This window comes from Gnatocerus cornutus, chromosome 10 (assembly GCF_029298725.1).
Source record: "Gnatocerus cornutus isolate USDA-ARS CGAHR chromosome 10, icGnaCorn1.1, whole genome shotgun sequence".
Lineage (NCBI taxonomy): Eukaryota > Metazoa > Arthropoda > Insecta > Coleoptera > Tenebrionidae > Gnatocerus > Gnatocerus cornutus.
In genome coordinates, this window is record NC_142242.1 from 4,020,765 (window position 1) to 4,047,708 (window position 26,944).

Here is a 26,944-nt window from a genome sequence, read left to right on the forward strand (position 1 = left end):
TTTAACTTGTTTGTGCGAACACAAAAATTCTGTGCGAATTTTTCGTGTAGTAAAGTTTCTAACTACGCTTTCCGTGTAACTACATACTTACGAATTATCTTGTGCTGATAACTTAGTAATGCTTGTTTTCAAGCGGGAAAGTTTTCAATAACCCCATTATGGTTGTTAGAGGCATGAAAATCGACTTAATTGTTGATGCCTCATCGAGTTATAAACTTTACGAAACCATTCAATGTTAGTACAATAATTACTGCTGCAAGATCTGCGCAGCTCAACTCAAAAACTATACTTGAGGGATCTCCATGATCTCGAAAACAAAGTTGCTAATATTAAACAGCAGGAGAATTAGTTAAAACGGAGAATTTGATGTTCAGTAATGTTGTGGATAAAGGTGTATGTATTGTATAAAATGTTTTCCACAAATAAAAGCGTAATTAGGTTTCTGAAAAAAATACTATAACTTAATTTAAAAGTTATTTTTAAGTTTAATATAATTTTCTCGTCTTTTAACGCAACCCGCACTAAAGCCACATCGTTTATATTTTAATGAGGGTAAACGAGAAAGTGCTAACAAAATTAACATGAAAAAACTCCTTACTTTTCATACATTATCTAGGAAGAGTTGACGAAAATAAACCGTAGATAATGCGTATAAACTCTCAAGAAAGCTAATAAAATTTCGATAAAATGACGAATTAAGATTATGATTTAATTTATTAACGTTTTTATGACGCACAATGATCAGTTCAAAAGATAGCAGTCATTAAAGTTTAAAAACTAAAATCTACAGGGTGTTGCTGAAATAATAGCAAAATTTAACTGGTGGAATAATAGTTATTTATATATCAAGTCAGTAAACTGGAAAATTTTTAAATTAGAAGTACAATTCAAAAATATAGGAAAATATACAGAGTTAACCTAAATGACTCTAATTTTGAATAATGTGTGTTTACATTTTTTTTTGAAAATTTGTTTTCAGAGCCAAGTCAGAATCTGTGGTTGACTCTATATTTTCCTGAGTTTTTGAATTGATTTAAAAAATAGACGAAAAATATGTAAAATCGGAAGAAAATTCTCCAAAATAGTAGTTAAAGAATCTATACGAAAATACAACATGGGAAGATGACTAAAAAGACAGGGATGTTTAGTTCCGCAAATCACTATGGTAATGGATGGCTTTATAGTCGGTCGGCGATAAAATAGTTTGATTGATATTATAATGATCCCATTTTTTACATAGGGCACAGTTATTCTTAAAAGTGTACAAATTAATGTATACGCGAATTCCAAAATTAGAAAAACTACAGAATAATGAAAATAGTATAGCATCAAAAACTGGATGCAGAAAAAAAAATATTCGGAAAATTTGCTCGCTCTCAATAAACTGGAAAGCTTTGCTAAGAAAAATGAGTACAAATGAGTACAAAATTAATTTTCTATAAATTTTTTTACCTGCTTTGCAAAATGTATTTAAAGTATTCACTTCTATACATATACCTCTGGCGTTAATCCATACTTTAATAAGGAGCAGCAGCAATGTGAAAAATGTAATATCAGAAAGTATTTCTCACCTTTATCTCGTTGTCAAATTTTTTATATTAAAATTTCCACGTTTTTTAAGTTTCCAAAGAAACTAATTGTCTAAAACTTCAGCAGTTGAAGAGACTTATTTCAAGCAGAGAAATTTACTCTGAAAATTGACGCAATTAATTAAATGCACACCTTTCTTAGTGCTATTTTCAGCGTATTCTTGAATAGAAACTGGTTTATTTAACAATAAAATGAAATACACAAATTGATGCTTCCGGCGGTTTTCTTTACAAATTCCAATAAATATGTACTTCAAGCGAAAAATTTTTGCGCAAAGCTTTTATTGTGCTTTTTCGTATCGACGATATAGCGAAGTTTTTTACATCTACTATAATATTTTAGTTTGTTTAAATTCTTCTTTCAAGTCACGGAATAAGCAGTTTTATTATTATTTTATATGTATAGCGGGCATACCTGAGAGTTAGGTATAAATTACTTGGCGTGTATTTACATGTGTGGAATAAATTATATGGCACTGTTAGCATGTTCATAACTTGTATAAACAGGACCTTTTATGTTTGTGTGGATTTCTGTGTTGTTGACATAACACTTGCAGTTCGGTTTATTTTATACACAGCTTATTTTTGATTATTGTCAAAAAGTCTTTTTGTCATTTATTGCCCAACTTTGCGACAATGAATTCTAGGAATTTGTAAGTAGGAAGGTTCTAAACTTGGTATAATGCAGATAGTATAATAATTAAAATAAAAGCGAACTAACTTTCAAATACTGCCATTCTGCTCTGTGCAATTATGTTCATAACTTTGTTGCAAAGCTCTTTTAATTGCGCTTTCATGAATCCTTCGAAATATGCGTAAAAATAGCAATAAAATGTTTTTATCGCCTACCGTCTAGAAAGCAATGCATTACCATAGTGATTTGCGGAAGTAAATATTCACTGTATTGTACTTGTACAACAAACATTTTTGCCTGTCGCAAATTTCAAATTTTGATGTAAACAATAAAATGTAACATATTAAATAAAGTTGGTGCAATCGGTGCATAATTAATTCATTATTTTATGTGAACGCAACCACCAAAGTAACGACAACATACATATCCTAGATTTTGCCTAGATTGGTGTTTTGTGACAACCTACAATTTGTACTTTGTACTAATTTAGTTTCGTGCCGATAATTGTTAATAAAGGTAATTTTTTCTAAATTAGAGTTGTTGACGGTTGGCGATAAAAGTCTATAAAGTGTCTTTATCAAATTCGCCTGTTACTCGCCTCGCCCGTGTTGCTCGCTCGGCTCGTAATTTCAAACTAGTTCGACAAAGAATCACTTTACTGAGTTGATACATAAATAACTAATAACAGAACAAAATTATTATGTGAATGGAAAATGAATGAACTTGAGTCACTTATTCCAGAAACTTAATAAAAAAGAAATCCAGCTTTTTAATTCTAAGAAGCGGTTATTGATTTTCATATCCGTACAAAATTAGTCTTTGATTTTGATCGTAAAAATAAAATTTTCATTTCGATTTATGACTTTGTGAGAGGGTGCTTTACATGTGTTATAAAATCTACAACGTGAAATTATAACTTTTAAGTGTTCATATCGGCACCATTTATGACATAAAATGATATTCCACGCTGATGCATTTTTTACGTTGGTTTTGTGAGCGACGGTTTTTCCATTTTAAAAGATTTTTTGTCGCCACGCTGCAACTGCAGACTTTGCATTTTTATATTGGACCATGTTCAAACGAGCTATTAAAAGATAAAATGCATAAAAGTTGGAAAACAGAAATATTGTATTTACTCTCAGAGTGGAAAGCTTTGACTAAAATATGTATCTTTACAAAAGCCCGGAAAAGTACATATTTGCAATACAAGTTGTGCAAAACCTTACAAACTGAGTTTCCTTAAATTCGTATTAAAACTGACTAAAACTTAACTGCAATTAAACAATGGGGGTATTAACTTGGGCTAGATTTTATTAATCGAGAATTTAGTTTCTGTGTTCAAAATTTTCATTTTTTTTTCTCGTTTGAGGAGTCAAATGAAAAGTAATAACTCAATAGAACAGAATCTTATTGTATCTTCCGTATGAATTCTTCGCAAATCAGGTTTTATAAAGTCAATAAAATGAAAAACTCACCGTTTTATTTCCTAAATTTCGTACGCGGCAGCTGAGATAAGCCGATTTCCCAACAAGAGCTGTTACATTGCGTGGAGTCATTGCGTCAAAATAAGGTTCAAAGCGATTTTGTGGAACTGCAGGTGGTCCCACAGGCGGCAGAGTGCCACTCTCAGGAAGTGCGTTAAAACCGTTGCCACCGGAGTTCTGCATTCCTCCGTTTACCAGAAGAGACCCTGAAAAGAAAATCCCATTAAAATCCTAAGACATTTTGTCAAGTATAATTGGATTCGAGAAAAAGCGAATCCAATTAAACCGAATATCTGCAAAATATGGAAATTTTACACACTAGTTTCAAGTACACAGATTTACTTTACGATTTTGTGTGGAACATTGTCAGTTAGAACAGACGAGGAAGCGGAACATGTTTTCTTTTGTGTAAAAATATCATATTAAAAATGTACATTTCATTATGAAACGTAGGATTGTATTGCTTGGGGTAAAATTTCATTGTGGGAGTGCAAAAATATGCAACACATCTCGAAGACAGTAGGCATACGCTAGAATTGAACAAAGAATTCAAATCATTTTTCAAATTCCATCTTACATTTATTTACATTGATTTTGTGATTTTCTAGATGTTGGTCTTTAAAATTAAGAAAAAAAATTAAAATTTTCTATTCAAAAAAATCCTTATAACGTATTCGGTTAGGTAGTTTAAATCTGATATTTAGCTACAATATTAGTTTTGTATTTAGGTCTATTTGTGGGCACTGTTTGCACGCACAATTACTTTGCTTAATCATAATCAACGAAAATTGCCATTAATCTTCCTTTAAAGTCTTAATGCATAAATATTCATAGTCATATTTAAATTCGTTGTAATTTATTGTGACAAATGTACCCCACAGTTAATGCATAATTTCTTGATTACGTCTGAATGAATGATTATGTGAAATGTCTAGGAACGAGGAAGATGTGTTTGATGTAAATGCGATGAACTCCCTGTAATTCCTTATTACGGAATTGTAAAGACATTAACAAGTTGGAATTAAAATGATTGAATTTGCTGAAAAATTCATTTGGTCTGCCTCGTTAAGGGTAATATTTGATCGATAGAAACATTAGGACATAGTTAGAATACTAATGGAGAATAGAGGTCATTATTCAACTCACTACGGTCCTGTTAAAGGGTATGCACTACTAGATTTAGATGTAAATCAGTTCACTAATTTTCCACCGACACATTATGTGGGTGGTAACACCCTGTTAGCACTAAATACATCATAAGGAACACCCGCTGCTGTTCACGAAAACCAGAGCGCGATTTTGGGGTTGATCACAAGATTTGAAATTACATGAGTGTAAAAACAGGAGTGGACTTAGTAACGTGCAAGGTTAAAAATGGTTGCCACGCCGCTATAATCTCATTAAGCTTCGCTGGTACAAATCTAATTTCCCTGGAATGGGAAGGAATGTCAGTTTTGACTACTGCCAAGTCGACAATCAGTTTAATCTCATCGTTATGGTTTTTGGTTGGTGTTAAATTTTGCAATTTAAGATGTCGGCAGCTATAGTCGATTAATAGCAGCAAGCTTGTTTTGTTTACACTCCAGCTTAGTATGAGCTTACAAGGGGGAATCCTTCAACATTGAGGGAGTTGGTGGCGGCTTCACCCTTCTCCTTTCTCATACCCTTCCACCCTGTGTCAGATTGTCACTGTAAAGCGAAATTGTGTTTCATTGTCTCTAGTGCTGACGATACTTAGCTGTTACGCAGTTGTGTTCCTATGTCTTTTCAACAACAGCAACCATGATGAATTTTTCATTTGTTTCATTATTTTCAACAAAACTCGGTTACAATTATTTAAATATTGACCCGCTATAAATAAAATAGAATTTCATTTTATTGAAATAAAACACCAACGGGGGTTTCACACAAACCCGAATGCTATTGTTAACATTTTTATGGAGATGCAATATGTTTGGGACAGTCTCTATTTTACTCAATCTGCACTCTATTTACAGCCAATTTTCCTTCGTTTTCTGTTTTTCACCCAAAACAACAACAGTAAAAAGCTCATTATTTCTGATGGATCAGAAGATTTTCGTTTTCGTTGATCAGATCCATTAATTATTATTATTAATTGGTTGAGTTGATTACTCTAGTTTACAACAGTTATATGTGCGAAAGAAGATGACTGGCGCTTTTAGTGTTGATTCCAAATCTGCATTAAGTTTAAAAAACGTTTAAAATTTGAGATACCCGCCCAGAAAAATACAATTTTTAAAGCAAAATAAAACGACTTTTAGAAAAACTTGACAAACTACTATTTTTTTTAAATTGCAGATCTAAATACAGGGTCTCAAAATCAAACAAAAATATTTGTAAACTTATATAGTTTAAAAGCTTTATCGATAACTTGTCACGTTTATCAGGGCTAATTACAATTAGCGCTTTAATTAAAGATTAAATAAAGAATAAAACAAAAAGCGTCAATTATTTTTAATTAGCAACTATAACGAAGGTATGTAGTTTCCAAATTAATAAATAAATTTATTATTCTTAAAACTGGAGAGAAAATAACACCAAATTGTTCTTTTTAAAAACAATACAACAAAAAAAGCATCAAGAGGTTTTAAAGCACTGTAAATGGCCGTTGTAAAAAGAAAGACTTTAGACATTTCTATTAGATATTTCTGAAAAAATAGAATCAGATAAGTTCAAGTTTTAATTCGTGATCGTATATAAACTTTAGATTTTATAGAAGCGTTCTTTTTCATTAAGCCGACATAAATCCTGTTGGTAATGTACACATACTCAAGCTCTTGGAATTTTGTGCTGTAGCGCTTCGTGAAAATCTGTTCGAAAGCTTAGTTTTTAGAGGTGAAATCCTTTGTGTTCAAATAGGATTGTACTTTTTCTAATGGTTACATCGTACTTAGAGTTTTTGTTTTTCCTGTTGTTAAAAAATTGTCTCTAAAATTCCCAAAATTAAATATCTCCAATCAAAGGTAAATGTAACTATTACTGCATGTGCATGTTTAATTAATTTTTGTTAATTATTTTTTACGAATCAAATTCTTAAGCAGCTTAAATTTAGCCGTTACATTTAATTTCAAACAAACAACAAGTAATTAAATTTTTGGATTGTTGAATAATTATGAAACAACAACAAATCCACGACGAAGCAATTTATGGGGATCTGTTTAAAAGATAACGGTAAAATTGAAAACAGCACAAATGTCGGTCGACGTAGCACGGTCGACTGTAGCATAAAAATTATTTTATAATAACCCTCGGGCCAATAAGACAATATATTTGAGTGCACATAATGGAGGAAATTGTTGGTATACGTATATACCGACACAAATATCATGATTACAGAGTTCAGTAAAAAATTTGATTTTTTATTTATTTATTTATTTATTTATTTATTTAAAATACAGTGTTCATTTTTGAAAAATTTGGAGTAAACACCATAAAAAAATATAGAAATAGAAACCCAACTTGCATTTATAAAAGATTTTAATTTTTGCAGATTTAAAGGAATTGTTAGTAGATAAGTATGCAGATATAAAAGGAGTAAGACTTTATTATTTGGACCTTTTGTCAGAATGATATAACCATATAATACATATAGTAAAATTGAATTTTAATTTTATGGATTTGTAAAACCGGATTCTTTGAAACAAACATGCGAAAAAAGCTTTAGCAAAAACAGCATCTTTGTATCTGGAAATCTGGAAAAATAGATACCCATAGGAAGCTTTCATTAAAAAAAATCCACTTAGTTTTCTACATATTTTGTTATAACTTTATATTGCAATAAAATACGGCTAAAATTCCGTCATGCGTCAGGTGTACAATTTTGTGTTTGAAGTTCTGACAAAGAGTCAGTAAAGGTAGCAATTGTGGAAATAGCCGGTGATTACTGGCAACTGCTGGTTAAAATGCATAAATTTTATGAAAATCACTGATCTGTCTATTTTCAACAAATGAAGTGACAATTATGCGTCATTAAAGCTAAGTGCAGACAATGAAATAAATAAATTTTAACTTTTGGAAATGTGTTTTGATTTATGTGTTCATTTTTGCCAAAAAATTATACGCATTTGGTATAAATAAAATGCTTAAAGCTGATTGAATCGGCAATATCAACGTCGTTGGAACTATTGTTCAATGTCAACAAAATGAAGAGTTATCCGAAAAGGAAATGTGTGCCCGATAGGTTTAATGCATATCGGACGCGAATATCAAATTTCCATGAAACGGAAGATTATACCCTTACTAATTTCATCAAAACCAGGTCCACTGATCGATAACGCGGATGTAAACATTAATTGCATATTTGCTATGGGAGTGGTAATGTCCCAAAGTGGAAATTTCCTTAATTATGAACATTTTTAGTTCCACATCGAAATCATATCCAATCACGACAAAATCACCAGTTGTGTTGTAGCAGCATCCTTCAAATTCACTTAAAACATTTATAATTAAGAGGCAAACCTGAATCCAAACATAAAAATAGTTATTTCCTCATAAAAATTTAATGACTTTATTACAATAGTAAAACAGATAAAGACAAAGTCGTAACACGTTGTCTTGTAAAATCATACGATACGTCGCTGTAAAATCGGATGTGGTCGACTGATAAAAAATTTATGAACCCTAAGATCACAATTTCGTAATTCCTGAGAAGACTCTTAAGTCTGTCATAACACCGCTCTCAAATTTTAATCGATTAAACTTCTCTCGAGTTGAACGGATTTTCAATTTTTGACCAACTCAATAGCTAAACCTGAATTCTAGTTTAATTGTTTGTGTTAAATAGCGAACTGAAATAGTCTCTTCCCATGTTTATTACCCTACATCGCTTTTACAACAGTGGCTTGCAGCGTTTTCTCTGAATAATTTTCTTGCAGACAATCAAAATGGTATTCACTAATTGTTTCAGCAACAATATGCAACTCCTAACAAAGATTAATTTTGATTAGATTTCACACTGTTGAAGTTTGACAACATACACGGAGAGCACTCTTTCTCACTTAGAAAACAAAAGTTCACACCATGCAAACAGCAATTAAAAACATTTGACCCAGCGCATCCACCAATTTTAATGCTTTGTCTATTTTTTATTTTATTTCGCTAGCAAAAATACCAATTTTTCTATCGAAAACAGAAACCAAGTTGATTATTGTTTAAAAATGCTAAAGTTTCAAGCTGCTTATTCCGAAAATAAATGCACACTCAAGTTTGTACTAACAAAATCAAAATGCTAGTAAACTAAACTAATGGATTAAAACTTATATTATATATCGAAAAAAATTGAGACAGTAATGCAGTGTTTGAAAATACTATATCAATTTGGTTACCTTTTTACTTTGATAACAAACAATAGAAAAAAAAAATTTCGAAAAATTTTATGCGAGTGCGCCAGCGATAACCTCTGGAATTATGTTGAATGTTCAATCAGTCATAAAGGTATAACAATTTATTGTTTTTAACAGCAATGAACTCCTGTTGTATTAAAATTCACGCGTGATAAAGAACGAATTTTTTATGATTTCAATGACTGACTGAATTAATTTTGAACCCCTAAAATATGTTTCAGCAGACTTCATGAGCAAACATTATATTAAAATTGTTTTCAAACATCCTGCGTTTGTGAAACGTTAAATGTCGAATTTTTTGCAGTATTATACGTTGCTATTTAGCAATTTGCATAGAAAAACAGATTTGGTCATTAAACCCGCATTTTGGGACATAAAGTCTGCATCAAGTCAGATTTTATCTTGCATTGAGCCGTTCGCCGAACAGCAGGCATGAAGAAATCGTAAAATTTTCTTGTAGTCTTCATGTCAGTGCTTTAACTTGTCAAAGCACAGAAATAATTTCAGGACTGTTTAAAAGCGGTATTTATAAATATCAACATTTGTTGTAGGTTCAAGTTCAAAAAACTATTTTAATTAGCCAGGGTTGTAGAAAATTGTAGCGACTCTCGTAATTTCCAGAACTTAATTATATTTTCAGGATTACTAATTTGAAATATGGACGCGGTACCGTAACTTTTAAAATGATTGGATTCTTATACAATATGTTTAAGCTAAAATTGAAACTACAATTTATTGATTATATTGCGTCTTTGATGTCAGTGAAGGATTAGTTTCACCATTAATGGTAAACATTCATATTTTAAACTGATACAGGATTGCATCAAAGCTGATATTTTATAACATGTGTTCTGATGTTTCCGTTAATCGGCTATTTCTATAAAAGAAATGGTATTGAAGATTTAGTTACGTATCAGAGAGAGAATTAGCGTCATTAGTCTAATGATGTTTATTATGTTTGCATTCTCATCTTTCCGAAGCATTTTTTCTTTTAAATTTAAACCTTACAGGAATTGAAGTAAAATCTGATTATCGATGATCAGTATTGTCTTTGTTAAGTGTGATGCGAAGTAAAAGTTAGTCAATGCAATATGAAGGCGCAAAATTTTTGCAGAACCGAGTTTGTCGTGTTTTTTCACGGTTTGGTGTAATAACTAGCAATACATACAAGGCACGTAGTGGTCTGCGTTGCTGCTTCAATGGGATGAGGGGTTGGGGGTTTGTAGCCTAATGTGATGTATTGTGGTTTATATGTCACGTATGATATGTGTAGCCTACCACCTATCCCACAAATCCTTTTTATCGTTTCCTACACTATTAAAATTACTTCTGTTAGATCCGGCTGAAATGTGGCCTCATTTTTATCAGTTCATTTCAATTACACGGACGTGAGCATCGATTAAAATTCCATTCTGTGGTTTTCTTTTACAAACGCTTGCTGAAAAATTTAGTACAAGGAAATCGTAGCTTGAGTGTACTGATTTGAAATGACCTCAATTTTTAAAGGTGAGTAATATAGAGCTTGTCTTCATTTTTTTATTGTAATGTCTTTTCTATGAACATGCATTTATATTTTGTAAAAATATATTTAAATTTGATATTCTGTTTGTATCCACAAATATTTTCGTTTTGTTTTAATGTTCAGGCTTAGTTAACTAGAGCAAGTGATTCAAATTATGGAAAAAATTTCGAAAGTAAAATGGTCTTCTGATTCCGAATCTGAAGTCCATTTTGTTTTTTAATTTAATAAGAATATGCTTTCCAACGACCTTTAAAACTGAACGCTATGGTATGTACTTTTTATGATATTTTTGAAGAACTGATCTCATGTTTAAAAAAAAACATCTCTATTTGGTGATTTTTGTATGAAATTTTGCATATAACCCAAGAATTATATACTACAACGACTTTTTATTGTAATGCATCATTGAAAACAAACGCACTGACAAATGCATTTGTATCTCTTATCGTTTAGAAGTTATTGAATAAAAAACATTGTTAACATTACAGGATGTCCGGAAAGTGGCGCACCACCTTGAAAGGGGGTAATTGGGTGGTCCTCCAGAGTACCAAAAAAATGTTAAAAAAAATTCCAGACACTCTGTTTTCGCAGGAAGAGCAAAAGAAAATTAGGAAAATGGCAACATTGGTGAACTTTTCCTCCAATAATTTAAATTTATAGTATTCAAAGCCATAGTAACGTTGCTGTTGTATTGTTGGCGTTAGTCAGGTCGGCTCATGAAGGAGTAATGTAATTATGGTTTCAAGTGAACGATGCCACACTGATGGAGATTGTTGATTCAAAAACCTTGTTAACAGTTTTCAGGCATTTCTTGCAAGATTTTTCCGATTTTCTTTGCACCATGCCTTTGCGCAAAATGTCCTTTAGGTAACAAATTCATTTTATCGTAAAATTATTGCACAGAAATCGTTAATTTTCGCATCAAACTTTGCCTCTTCAATACATCATATCTCGAAAAATTAAAGACATGGATTTTTTTTAACATTTTCCCGGTGATCTATGGCATTGTCCGATGATACAGTTTCATGGTGGTGCGCGACTTTCCGGACATCCTGTATAAGTTAAATTTAAAATATTAAAACTGTTTTATTTTATGCCAATTTCATAAAAACAATCAATACCATTGCTTAAAGATCCTAATTTCTAGACACATTGAGTTTTAAAATAAGTTTAGATGCTAACGCAACGCAGAATACATTTTAGATCTGAGCTGGTGGCAGTAACCGATGAAAATATCATCAATTTTACGAAAATGTTATCTGCGGCGAAAAAATGATCTAGACTGACTTTTTCAAATTTATTTAAATTGTAAAATTTCGACCAACAACTTTTTAACAGTTTAACAGTTGCTGCATTTTTTATCTATGATCTTCCCTTCTGACTAGTGAAATCATTTAGAAAAGCAAAATTTATCAAAAACTACAATTTTATGGGTATTCAAATTAAAATTTTTACAAAACAATATGAGTTCAAAAGTTGCTCAGAATTTTTCTTCATCTTTATTTAGAATGTAAACACAATATTTCTGCAAAAATTATAAAGTAGGAGTGTACAAATTATCTAATTTTTAACAAACTGATGTTTTTTTAAGTTTCCTAACATACAATTCTCGAGATAATACGAACGATTTGTTAGATTGTCTATTCGCTTGAGTTGTGGCTTGTGTAATAGTTGTATTAATTATTTTTGCTACAGGGCCTGTGAAGTATTTTACTGACAAAACCAAACTACTTAAGAACGTGTAACTGGCACGGTATAAACACAAACACAACTTGCCAATTATATTAAATAGAGAGTGTGTACATGTTGATTGCACTAGCTTCAACTTACTTTGAACTAGCGCTACATTTGTGTGTGGAAATCAAATTAGAGCTCATTTAACACTAATTCTACCAAAGCTAGATTAAATAAAAGTGACTTTACTAAGAAGTTAATTAGGTAACAGACGACTCCTAAGTATGGATGCTGCAAACTGATTACGATCACAAAGGAATATCATTAAGCGAAAATGAACACAGCTCGAAATACTATTTTTCATACACAATGCTCCAAGTAATTCAATTTTCGTGATTATGCTCTAAAATGTTTTTAAGATAGTCTAAACGATAAGACTGTGCTTTCAGACACTTGAAATTCCATGTGTTATGTTTAAACTATGTATCTTTAGTGCGTTTTTAACAGAGTTGTATTATCTGGTCATCTGTGCAGAAACTGCAGTTTGCTTCTGAGTTAGTTTACAGCCCAACTTCAAGTTGTGCATGTTTAATTAAAAACGTAATAGAATTCAGTAAGTTGAGTGCTCTTGGTGGTCCAGGCACAATGGCGCCAGTCCAGTGTTGACTTGGTTTAAATCTTCTCACTCAGTCGAAAGGTTTCCCTTCCCCCCACTTCGACTAAAAATTATGCATTTCAAACTGTCCGTCTACAAATTCCTCATTTCATAAACGCCAAATTTCAGAAATTCGAATTGATTAGTTCAATTACACTGCAAAGAAATGGTTTCCGTGCCGGATTTAACTTTTCAGACGTTAATTGCCGCATGAGAAACGTGTTTAAAATAAAGCACAACAATTATTTCTTCTCCTTCATACAAGAATTTCAGTTTTAATTTGGCAAGGAATTTCCCATGTGAAGGGCGTAAAGAGACGAAGGTGTCACACAGGTTCCAGAGAGAACGAAATTTTAATTTTATTTTATTTTTTGTTTTACACAAAAGAGGATGTGACATTGTTGGATTTATATTGGAAATTACGCTTCACATTAAATCTAAATAGTTGGTGCTATAATTGTAAGTGGAAAAACTGCATAATTGGTGACGAAACAATTCATTTTCAATTCTATTATTGTTGTTACAAATCGTAACAGCTCTTATTGTATAGTTTGACAATACAAAATGTGATTTATAATTTTTTGATCTTTCACTAAAAACCAGAGTAATTAGCCTGCGAGATATCTAATTTAGTGGGACAATGAATTTCGTTTTTTCTGAGGGTGCCCACGGGTTAGGAATGAGGTTGTGTATTTTTTACTTTTTCATCTTTTCCATGAAGCACTCGGATGATAACCCAAATGCATTTATTTTTAAATAGATGTAATATATTTACTTGCGTTATAAAATGTATACGTAATAATTTTTAATGCTTTCCGGCTATCTTGCATGTCCTGAAGCAAGGATGAACAATCTTTTTCACGACCTTTTTTCACGCTAAGAAGTGTTTTGGGTAGTTTAATCGCTTCAACCTTTTTTTTGTTCGCTGCCAACTTCATAATTGTCAAATAACATGGTTAAACATTTCAATGAGGATGTAGAATTTTTTACGCACAGTGTAGGAGTTGTGAGGATTTTGTAAATATTGAATTTACATGTCAGTTGATACAAACCGTAATTGTTTGCCGATGAAAGGTTAACTAGTTTATTATTTTCCATGTTTCCTTCCTCTTAACAATCATAATTAATTTTATGTTTGCCTGTGCAGATATTGTCAATATTATTATTCAACATGGAACGTGTGCTTATAGAGTGATAACGTAAACAGACGGTAATTACCTCCAATTAGCTAGATTCTAAGTATACTATTTTTGAAAATAAAGTGGATCTGTCGGAATCCAATCGCGTTGAAATTCTGCCATTTACCTCTCGTCGACAGTAAGTAAGAAATAAAATCGGTTTCTGCCAAAACAAAATTGGGCGTTCTGTTTCCTTAAAATGTCAGGCAGGAAGATATGCGGTCTCAATATGCCAGAAACCGGAGGGTACGGCTTGCGGCGGACCACAGTGGTAGGAGAGCTTAACGACAGTTAGCTGTAAGCTCAGTGACACCTGTGTGACAGTTATACGGAGTTAGGTCGAATTATAATCGTGGTTCCTTCATTATATCAAACGAAGAATCCGGAAGAGCTAGAGCTTTATTGTTCACGCAATTTAATTGAGAACTTTTACTTAATTTCTTCTTTTAAGAAAATTTTCCCCCAGACGCACTTTTATGGTATGAGCCAAACAAGACGATTAATTCCAATTACACCCTTCATTTCGTAATTATCTGTTTATAAATTTGCACTTTTTATACGCAAATTTATCTTCATTTCATCAACTCGCTGCTTTGGGAATTGAAACCCGGTGTTTTTTATATATTGTTCTGTTAAAATTCTTTTGAAACGAGATAAAGATGAACGTTATACCGGCACTTATTGTGACAGCTTGAAACCCACACATTCCTAAGCTGTGCTAAATTATTTCGAACATAAAACATTGCGCCACATTATTTAGAAATCGAACGTTTAGTAAACATGTAAATTCACGGATTAGAGTAAAATTTACGTTGGTAGTTTTCCCTTTTCTATTCCAATAACATTTTAGTTTATGGAACATATTTTGTTGCTTGTTATTTCTAAAGTGTGAGCAATGGTAAGAAACTTCTACATCGCAAACTGTAATGTTTGTCAACGGAAAAAATAAATCGTTCACTTAGTTCCAAAATGAATGAATGTGTCACTTTAATATCCTTTGGGATATTTGCTGGCAAAGTTATTAAAAAATGAAATTATTACGACATTTATAATTCAGCCACGCTCTGAACCAAGCTCACCGTGAATTTATTTTTATGCGAAATTGTAATCTCCCAAACCATTTATTAGCAATAAAGTTTTTAGCGTAGTGCCATTATCATCTACACAGCGATCCAGTAAGAACAAAAACTAAACGATAACAGGCAAAATCCAGTTGACACAGCGTAACGTTTCAAACTGTTTCAACAAGAGATATATTTTTTATCCACTTGCAATTCTCTCCAATTTTCTTCTAGACGAAAACCCGTTTTAAGAAATTTTCGGAGTGAATAAAGTTAAAGCGAACCCAAACCCGGTCCACTTCCGAATTCGGTTGTTAAGTTTATCGGTTTAAAATGGGGCTATTTTTAGCAGAGAAATTTAAGCTAATTGCACTTTTAGATCAGGTGGATTGGTCATCATCGCATCTAAATACTTAATTTGGAAGTAAAACTCCAAGCTCGATTGACAGCGACCTCTTTAATTTTCTATTTACAAAAGTTCAGAACAAAATTAAATCAAGTTAATCCTCCCATTTCGAGAAATAGAAAAAAATTATTTCTTTTTAAAATTGTTTCAGTTTCTAGGTTTTTATTGTGGAAACGCCGCAGCTTAACAATTTCCTCTTCAAAAATTTTAGGTCGAAACCAATAATGATATGATCGTCATTGCCAAGATTGCACACGATTTTACGCAGGAATAGACTATAATGCTACGAGAGCCTCAATTTTAATTGCGTTCTTGAAATAGCTGAACAGAATCTGTTAAAGCGACGGTAGCGACATAGCAGAGCTTGTGTCTATAAGCTTGGATGTGATAAATGACAGACATACCGCTGCAAAACGAAACTTCAAATATTTCGCGCCTCTCTTCTTATTTTCCAACATGAAATTTCTTCATGATTCCTAATTTCATAAGATTGGATTTTTATTATTGAAAATATGGGACGATATTCATTGCTTCATCGACCTAACAGTTGAAATGTTTGAATAATGTCACACAAACACGTAACATGCAAGCTGAATGATAAAAACCAAGGATTGGCTAAAAATCCCATTAACCGTGAAACATTTGGAAAATACAAAACGTAATACAAAAATTGTAAAACTAACATCACTCTAATAAGAGGCAAAAAATATTTACCGGCGCATCCACCAATTTCATTTATTACACTATCTCAATCAAGTTTTGTCAGGAGTGCATTTTTGTGTTTTTGGTTAAAATAGAAAAGCTTTTTAGCTCAATATGAATATTGTCTACTACATAGTTAAATTTTAAGATTGTGATTGGTACTAAATTAGCGGATTATAAAATTATATTGCAATTTCGAGCATTCGTTTCGTTTTTGTAGTAATTATGAAATTAAAAATAATCCTGGGATTCGCATTATATACTCCCTGTTATTGGATGGGCTAATAAAAGGTAAACAAAGCCCTTACAAAGTCTTTGGTCCTATTAACCTTTAGAGGAACGCATCCTACCCTTAGTTGCTATTAAATATTTCACATTTAACAAGGGTAAAAAAGCTTAGAGAGAGAGTCGTCCGAAGTGCGGATGTACGTTTCGCTTACCATTCGCATATTAGGGCTACATAGGACGTCTAAAGGACTTTTCTTTGTGTCAAAGTAGATCTGATAGCTTATTTGCGAAGGAAGCACACAGTTCGAAGAAAGCTTCAGAACATTATTTCTTGTTTATTTTGAACGGGATTTTTTCATTTAAGGTAAAAAATTAATTTTGAAAGCATTTCTCTTTAGGAATTTAGATAATTACAAATCAAAGGTCTTATTCACATTTTAAAAATTACTGTGCCACAAAAGGAATTGATTTCCTTTAATGCTCTCGGAATAAAAGACTTGCAGAGTTTAACCGATTGCTGTTTACCTTTGATTTGCAATTGCAGGTTCTAGTTGCAAATAGTTTCAATGTAGCCACGCTTAAACGTATCTAGAACTGGAACTGAACTTTTGAATTGAAAGTTTTAGCTGAAAAAAAATTGACCAATAATAAAGTCCGCTGTTTTGTGGTTTAATCGTATAAAACTTTTTTTTTGTGACACTAAGTGGTTTGTAATCTTATAAACGCAAACATTAAACCCGTTTTTCCATGAACACATTTTTTTTCAGTTCATCAAAGCAGAAATCGAAGCACTGCTCCATCAAAGCGTTTACGAAATTTTGTTGATATCCCTATATTTTGGAAACATAAAAGGAAATAAATCAATTTCTTTGATAGATATATTTTTTTTAAAAACATGTGTCTGAAACGCAATATGATGATAAAATTTTTGCTTTGAAATTCTATCCGCACTGGTGTAATGCCTTTCATTTCGAAAACGAGATTTTGTCCCGAAGGTGAATCTCCAGGCAGGAAAAGATTTGCCACATTTGTACGAGTCGCTTATATTAAAACGTTTACGGAACTTTATTTATGTAATTTGCGTCGCGTTAAGTAATACTTTATTTTGTGTATTTATGCACTTTGCCAATTTCTGTTTAATATATTCGGAACAGTTCAAGCGGCGGTATCAAAAGCACATAGTCCCTTGTAACAGTAGCGTATTATAAACTTGAAAGTTTGTGGAAAGTGCCAGCACGTACAACAGCCCTGAATTTATACGAATACGTGATATTTCTTGACACCGTTAAAGTACCATTGTCTAAGTTCCACAAATTAAATATCGAGATGTACGAAAACTTGTTTAAAAAGTCAATTTTCCTTTTTAATTATTCAAGTAGTAACGACGCCAGCGCCTTGGTAAATCAGTTATGATTTATTCTGCATTTGCTTGAGCACGCACTTCGTTTTATATATAAATTAGATAGAATCAGTTATGGAAATTATTCCCACAATACCGTTTAGTGTGTTAATTTTATATGCTAAGCTATTTTCGTGAAATAGTAACGAATAAGTTAATATTCGCAGATTAGCACTGCTAATTACTATAACGCTAATATTAGAACGACAACGTATTACTTTATGTTCATTTTAATCACCGTTGACAAACGATCAATTAATGGTCTGGATAATGAAAACTTTATTTTAAACTACGTTAAGCCAAATAATAAATTGCACGACAAATGACGTAAATTGCAAAACAAAGGACTAAATAAATAAGAACTCATTGTTTATGAGAAATATGTATAACAATTACTGGGCTGTAATAACACTAGTCAACAAATTTTCAGCGATATTAGTACAAAAATTTATTTTCTTCATTTTTCCTTGAAAACTTGCAATGTTATGTTTGACAATGTTTGGGAAAACTAATTTAATAAACTTTTCAATGACCTATAAAACTCATAGCTAGGGTAAGTACTTCTATGATATTTTTTAAAAACTGACTCATGTTCCAAAAAAAGATGTTTTTTGGGAATTTCATATGAAATTTTGCATATAACTCATGAATTATTACATCGATTTTTTATTGTAATGCATCATTAAAAAGATTGACATCGTGCCTTTTGAGGCGTTGATAAATGCATTGCCTAGCTCATACGTTTAGTAAATACAGAATAAAAAGGATTTTAAAAAAATTAAAACTTTTTTATTTTTTTGGCGATTTCATAAAAAAAATCAATGCCATTGATTGAGTTTTAACATGAGTTTAATGCAGCGTAGAATAATGTTGTTAGAATTTTTTTTTTAGCAAAAACTAGTTCTCCCGGTAACTTCGATGGTTTGTTGAAAACCTTATTTAATTACCTTGCGAAGAATATATTATACAATTTCTTGATTTTATAAGTTGTTAAGAAAAAACGAAAAAAGCAAAAGTATGCGCAGGGTACTCAAAAAAAAACTAATTTTCCAAAGAGTACAGACCTGATGGAGCAAATCAATCTTCGGATTTAGAATTAGGAGGCTATTCTACTTTACTTTGTTTGTTGTCACTTGACACGCCAATTGAAATTTAAATAAAATTGTAAAATCTTGCAGTCGACTGAGGAACTAATATCGCGGTAATTTGTTTGTTGGAATGAGATTGTAGATATTGTTACCAAAGAAGAAAAATAAAACTGAAAGTGAACCCTGGGGAACACCAGCCGTTGAAGGAAATAGAACTGAAATGGGTGTCATGTATTGACAATCTTAGCGTTGGAGCGTTGAACAATTTTGTCTATTTCTGCGGTGAAATGCAAATGTTTTTAATAGAAAGTGTGGTTTAATTTTCGTTCTTTGAGTCAAAGCTCGGTTCAGGAAGCGCCTTTGGAACAAGTTGCTAGCAGTACGTTCATTAGTTTTTGGCAAGAAGTTAGTGTCTTTTATTTATTAGCTAAATCAGTGGCATGGTAAATATTTGCGCTATGGAAGTTGGAGGAAAGTAAATAAGCAGCGGCGGCAAAATAAATATCTGAGCGTACCATAAGTACAGGATAGCGTAATATAATTAGGTATCTGCGTATGAGGTTTTGTAGGCATAATCTAACGGAAACACTGAAGGCATAGGAAGCGGAACATCCTTTCATATTCCGGTCTTGCCGTACAATGCAGGATGCGACAACAGCGCCAAACTCGTCGACTTTATAACTTGCTTACCAACTCGTAAATTGTTAGTTAACATGTTCCCTCATTATCGCTCGATCCGCTAAGCTGTCACCAACTAAAAAATACTGCACAGATGAATCACTTAATGTGGTAATCACCGACCCCTAAGAACCTAATAAATAAAAACTTTCTCAACTAACTTCCTCATAGCGAACATCTTCACAGTTTCGCTTTATCGCTTCAACTTGCAAATTCCCCATCCATCGATCTGTTTACGCAGGAAAAAAATTTTAACATTATCTAAACAAATTAAAAAAAAATTGTGCTGTAAAAAAATCAAAGCAAAATTGCTTCTTTATTCTGAATCCGAAGCCTTTTTTCATGTTTTTTTTATTTATTTTTTTTCAAAATTCGTTGACTAGTGTTATTTCCCCACCTAAGCTTCATTGAACTATTTTGTAATTAATTATTTATACATGTAATTATTAACTATCAAATCCCTGTGAAAATGTTACTGGATAATACAGTAATGCCAAACCTCAAAAGAATGGCTATATAGTGTAATTAAGTTATTTACACACTGCGCATCGTGGAGGCTGTAATTTCGTTTATTCCAAATATTTAACTAATTAATTCATTTATTCGCGTACATTCCAATATTCAGTTATTTTACTTCTGTTCTCTTCTAAAATTCAACAAAATTTTAATATTCGTCCTTCTTTAATTAGCTGATGACGCAATTTCATTTTAGATGCTGATTACTTCTTGATATGTATTTCATTACGATTTTTCAGATTTTTCGCATTTTAAAATTCGTCCAGATAATCATTGGATATAAGTTTTCGTCGTCGTTATAAAAATTCAACGAAACTTATGTAGTATAAAATTATTTCTTTTTATTTCTTGAATTTCAGAATGTCAAAATTTTAAATTCTAGCTTTGACATGCTTACAATGCAAAATAACATTTTGAGCTTAAAACAAAGGGATAATGCATTTTCCGTATGATCCGCTTTACGCATTCTGTCGTTTATAAAATAAGAATGAGATTTCGTTTGCTTAACTTTGTAGAACGTTGTCAATTCCATATAAATAATAAATCCATGACGTAAAAAGCACATTACTAAATTTTAAGTACATCTCATAAATCATTTTTGAGTGGTTATGTTTTCTTCTCATTTCTCAAAAATGTATGTCATCTCAAACAGATCTCTAGCCCAACTGAAAACTCTCTTCAATAATTCCTCGCGATAAAGTTATACCAAACTTTGCTAATGCTAAAATACTGATGTTTTATTGTATGTTGTACAAAACTATTAAACCAGAAACAAGTTCTTGTCACTGCCATTACAACAAACAGAGAAAATGAAATAATTTTTGTTGTATAAATCAAAGGGTGTATCATGTTTATTTGTCCGGTATAGAAAACTGTATTTATCCAGTGGTAGTTTTTTATATTCACTACTTTTAATTGAATGAATAATTATTACATAAAGGTAAACAGAAACTTCTTTCTAAGGTGAGATTGATAATTATGGAGATTTATATTACAGGCGTGATAACCCCTAACTCGCTGAGTATTTTTCGGGAACACGAAACTAAGCTCTTTCCTCTAGTAGCTCACCTCGGAAGTGCAAAGGTTAATTATTATTCCCTGAAAATCAGCTCGTAAAAAATATAAACCCACAGCTTGCGAAGACCCGAGAGCATTATTCCAGGTTTATAGGCCTTGACGAAATATGTAGGAACGAAAGGTTTCCAAATATATGATGACCCACGAAAGTTCAATGCATTTAATAAGCATATATCAAATCAGAAGGCGGAAATCGGTTTGAAATTAGTCCTAGTCAAAGGTGTTTCTCTCTGCTTTTTATTAAACAGTTTTACTTTAGACTAAATTACACGTATTAAACTAAAAAGCCGTTTTTTAACAAACTTTAAAGGTAAAATAATGTTTTAACTAATAATTAATAGTTATCCCTAATAATTAAACCTGTGCATGTTGAACATGTTTTATTTACAATGATTTCGTTTGTGTTCTGTTCAGTAAATATTAATATTTTTATTAGCGATGAAGTCAGCTACCAATAAAGTATTTAGTTAGTGCGTACTGCAAACATAATGCAGATTATTTTAACATTAATTATGGTATATAGCAATGTGTGCACAAGTTCTATTAATGAAAATTATTGTGGTCAATGTCAACTGACCCTATTTTGCTGTTAATTACAGTGCAAGTTCATTGACTTGATTGTTAAAATAAAACAATGCATTTTTTACCCGGCGCATCCACCATTTTAAAAAATGTCTGCAACCCAGCCAGTCCCTAAAAATATTCAGAATTAAGCGTGTAAATTTGAGGTCCAACATCTCACAGCTGACACATTAGTATTGGATTTGTGGTAAAGTTATTAATGCTTCAAATAACCTGTTAAATGTTTTTCTATGCCAAACAGTTTTTTGCCAACACCTCCATTAACCACAGCACATAATAATTATTATTAATATGTTATCCATTGATTAAAACTTGTGTCGTGTCGGCAATTATTCTCGCTAAATGAAAATAATTATGCTGTTCGTTTTGTGAATAATGGTGTAATGAATGAATTAATAATGCTGTGCCAAATCTAAGAATGATTATAGTCTCACTTTGAGAGGATTATGAAATACTTGTACAGAATAAATTAAAATGTGATTTCAGGATGAGAAGTGAAATGTGCGACAGAAATCATGTAAACAAACTAATAGCTGACGTCACACATATTTACATATACCATTAAACTGAGCTGAGATTGTTTAAAATGTAATCTGTTGTTTTATAGTTGCAACTTCCAAAAATATAAGCTCTCATAACAAAACACTATTATTGTTATTAAAGGTCCAGAGATGATCTGAGAGTGTTTTTTCCTAACAAACTATGTCATTTTTGTGGCTTTAAAATATTTATTTCTTAAACTGTGGGAACATTCTGTTATTTGTTTTTATTGCTTTCTACAGAAAGAGTAAGCGGTTTAAAGTAGGTCACTGTTAAAATGAGAGATTCTTTCGAACAGAATTTTGCAGGTATGTACAGCGGTGGAATCTATGGCTCTGTTTACTGATAACAAAGAACAAAGATATAGGTTAATGTATTTTTGTGTAATCAGTGAAAAGTTGTGAAAGGAAGTTGAGATGAGTTGTTTTGAGTTGGAAGTTTTGGAAATGTTGATGATTTGCATGTGTGGTTTTTTCGTTCGTATCAGTATGTCCGTGTATTTTCACATTATGTTGGTGAGTTAGCATTTTGGGAGGATGAAATAGGCATTCATACGTTCTCTGTTACGTCCTAGCGTGAACTGCGATAACTCCCGAATTATTATTGTTTAATGTGTTCAAGCGTTTGCAGCGTCACCATGCTGATAACAACGCCGACGTTAACATTTTTGTGTTGATGAAACTAATGTCCTCAAATTCGAAAATACGAATTTAAATCACGTAAACTAGCGAGTGAATTATCCGTAATAATTATTTCCGTTTGTATAATGAGGTGTCGGAGGCATTGAATTCGGAGTATATTGTTGGCTGATTTGTCATCGGCTGTAACTGAGAACCGACTTGAAGAGACCTCTATGGGGGAATCGTTCCTTCAGCAGTCACATGAACTAATTATAATATAATGGCGGACCTTGTTACGCCCATCCGGAGCGGAAAGCGGAAATATCTTACAAATTGTTAAATATCGTCTTGATTATCGGTTTTAGGAAGCTTCTCTTAAATCCACATCAAGGAAAGCGATAAATTTAATCGGCAACTTTTTACTATTTCGCCTGACGCACGAAAGTGACGTACCTCAGGGAGCGGTTTTATTCCCTCTGCTATTATTATTGCTCGTAATTGGATAATGGTTGTAGCGGGTTTAAAGCGAGTAACGATAACAATCTGAGATTACAATTTTATATAGTTGTACCCTTTCGAAGGATTACCACCTCCTTGCTCGGGTGATTCTAAATTATTCACAAACACAATTACCGAATTGATTTTAATTTAAGTGAATTATTTGCTTGCTCGATATAATTTACAGGTTTACGTTTAAATAAGGCATAAATCTTAAATCTTACTGTAGGTAGCAATATTCCAATGAAAGCAAGCCAGGGATGGAGTGATTCATTAGTTTACACACTAGCAGCTGATTAAGGCATGCTGCCTAATACATTTATACGTCAAACAACTTTACGTTGATACGTAAGCTCCATATACGCAGTAAAGACTCTATAAAACATTCATGACATTACTAGGCCACTTTTGATGAAAGATCTAGTTCAGTTTTTATGTTTTTGGTGAACTTTAATTGCTCTAATTGTATGTCCTTTCCATTCGAGCAACGATTTCATATGAGATCGTGCGATTTTCACTTCACACAAGGAAAACATTTTATCTACACTGACCCGATCGTTATTATTAGTATTTCAACAGATCAATATACAGGGTGAGTCAAGCTTGCGGACTTCTTCTGTGACGCTTTTATGAATATTATTACACTAAAAATGTACAGATGTTCCATTTAAAAAAATCAAGTTCTGGTCAGTTGTAAATCCTGAAAACAAAATTGTTTGTAGGTTTAAGCATAAAGATCATTTCTGCTCAAATTAAGAGAAACAGCATACTTTAGTTATTAAATGTGTAAAGTTTTATCTTCATATCTCGAAAGGTAATGGTGTTGTAAATTTTTGGCAGACACTGCAACAAAAATATTCGGAAAAAAATCATAACTTGACAACGCCACGGCCAAAATTTAAAAATTTAATATTTTTGAATAGCTTACTATGAAATTCACTACAAAAAGTAGAAAAAGATTGAATGCAGCTTTGCAAAAATGATGCATCTCAAGACAACTCAAATTAATTTTAAAATGTGCATTTTATTATTATTATACAGTTATATTTGCGATCTTAAAAATATGAAATTATTTATTTATAATAGCGTCACGGAAAAACAACGCAAGCTTGACTCACCCTGAATAAATTAAAATTTGCCATTATATGTATTTTTAACATTGTTTAAGAACATTTAGATAATGACTGTTTACATCAATGTTCAAATCGTAATGTGTTTTCAATTTCGACACTTAATTACTTAAGTAATTTTTTAAGTACTTAATTAAGTTGTTTTGAACTATTTAATTATTAAATTTATTTGCTAAATTCTAGCTTATAAAGTTTCCAGCATTTAAAACGTTAGCAATTTTTTTCGTTCTAATTTATTATGATTAAAATATCATTGGCAGAGCTTACTAACTAGCAACATATAAACATTTTGGTCATAAATAAACAGAAATTTTAAATATTGCATAATATTTTAAAACAGTATGACGTTGATTTATATGAATTTTAGTTGAAATTTGTGGAAGCACCAGGAAATAATTGAATGGTGTTGTGCAACAAAGATTTAACCTGCAACCATTTTTATTTTAACTGTACAAAATGTTGTGCTTCTTCTCGTTATTAATCAAATTAAAAGTGTCACCATTTGTTAAGCCTAAGATGAAGTTAAAAAATTTTAAACTAAAATACACCAACTGAGTGAGGGTGCGACATTACTGTTACCGCAAATCGGTCCTATCGAATCAGTAAAATTAACTTTTGAATATCTATTATCTCAATTTTAGACGACAGTGATCTTTATTGCGTAACACTATTCAATTTGGCTGCACGTTTACGGTCAGGCACACAATCATGAAAAATTATTTGATTGACAAATATTGTGATAATAGATTCTGATGACGTCGGCATTTTCGAACAATGCAGAGACCCATTTTACTGAATTGTGATAAATTTAAAGCTAAATATTTAGTTTTTAGAAAGTTTTCACTCTTACTGGCTGGCGAGTGTTTCCGTTTAGCCGGCGGAATGTGTGTTATTATTGATTTTTTGTTGCAACGTCGGGAAGGTCAGCTCCTCGCATCAGCTGTGGAGCATTCTGATAAAAATTTTGTTTTTTAAATGTTGATTACCGCTCAAAAAGTTTAAAAGGTAAATGTTTGTTTAATTTTATGTTATACATATTAGTCAGGTCAAATTAGACATTCGAGGTTACATAAATTGGCAACAAGCTGAATATTGGTACAATTGTTAAAAATACAATTATAAACAAACCCTGAAAGTTCCCTATCATTCCCGTGTATGGAAATTTTTTATTTAAGGTCAACGGTCAAAAAATGAGTTTTTCGGGATTTTCAGCAAAACGGTAAGTTTTATCATAAAAATACCTCAAACTAAAATTGTAGATCATAAAATTATCTATAAAAAATATAGTAACCCTTTTTTCCTACAAGCTACCGTTTCAGAGATATAACGATTTAAAAAGTTGTAACAGTTGTAATCGTCATAACATGTTTGAGTACGCCACATATATTCATCTCTAGAGTTGTAATATTATATATTTATTATAGGTTAAAATATTTTTCTATCGGTCATTGTAACTTTCACTTAAAATATAAAATATCAGGTATAAAATGAAACCCAGTCCTTTCAAATACCGTAAGTTTAGTCTGAAGCACTGCGCTATAGTGAAAAGCTTGTCTTCCTCCAACCTCGGCTGCTACTCACCAACATCTTCTTCGGGTATATAAGTTCAAGTGTGGTTTTCAGAAAGACCCAACAGACTGGGGTTGGAAGTTAGTAAACAATGAATTAGAACCAGTTCCAACTTCGCCTCTACTTTTTTTTATCAACATCGCTTTTTTTTTTGCTAATATCCATTATTTACAATAGTTTCAATTAATATAGGATCGTTACTGACTTGTGGAGTAGGCCTACTGGGGAACAACTGTTGCAACTTTTTGAATAGTTGTACCTCTGAAACGGTAGCTTGTAGGAAAAAAAAAGTTAATATATTTTTTATAGATAATTGTATGATCTACAATTTTAGTTTGAAGTATTTTTATGATAAAACCGTGAATAAAAAATTTTCCATACACGGGAATGATGGGGAACTTTCAGGGTTTCTTTATAATTGTATTTTGAACAATTGTACCAATATTCAGTTTGTTGCGAATTTATGTAACTTCACCCTAACTTTTTGGTCTAATTTGACCGGAATAATGTATTTGTATAATAATAATGTTTAGTTTGTGTTTGAACATTCGACGTTTCGTATTTGTATTAAAAAACTTTTATCGTTGGCTTAAAATAAACATTATTAGTTATTTATAAAGTTTTGTCGCAAAGATAGAAATTCTGGCAACAATTAATTGACGGTTGTAATTTATTAATTAGGTTGAGCTTTTGAAGAAAAGTCGAGCTTTTAAAAACAATGCATAGCATCATTGTAATTGAATTGTGAGAC

The 26,944-nt window shown here is 31.8% G+C and overlaps 1 protein-coding gene across 3 annotated transcripts in view; it reads right to left on the reverse strand.

Moving 5' to 3' along the window:
- Positions 1–26,944, reverse strand: part of LOC148167275 (zwei Ig domain protein zig-8-like) — a 161,113-nt gene that overhangs the window by 19,025 nt on the left and 115,144 nt on the right. For all 3 annotated transcript variants that reach the window (XM_088047530.1, XM_088047531.1, XM_088047529.1), the window contains one exon: positions 3,699–3,913. In XM_088047530.1, the coding sequence (XP_087903656.1) occupies positions 3,699–3,913 (215 nt within the window). The remainder of the gene's footprint in view (positions 1–3,698; positions 3,914–26,944) is intronic.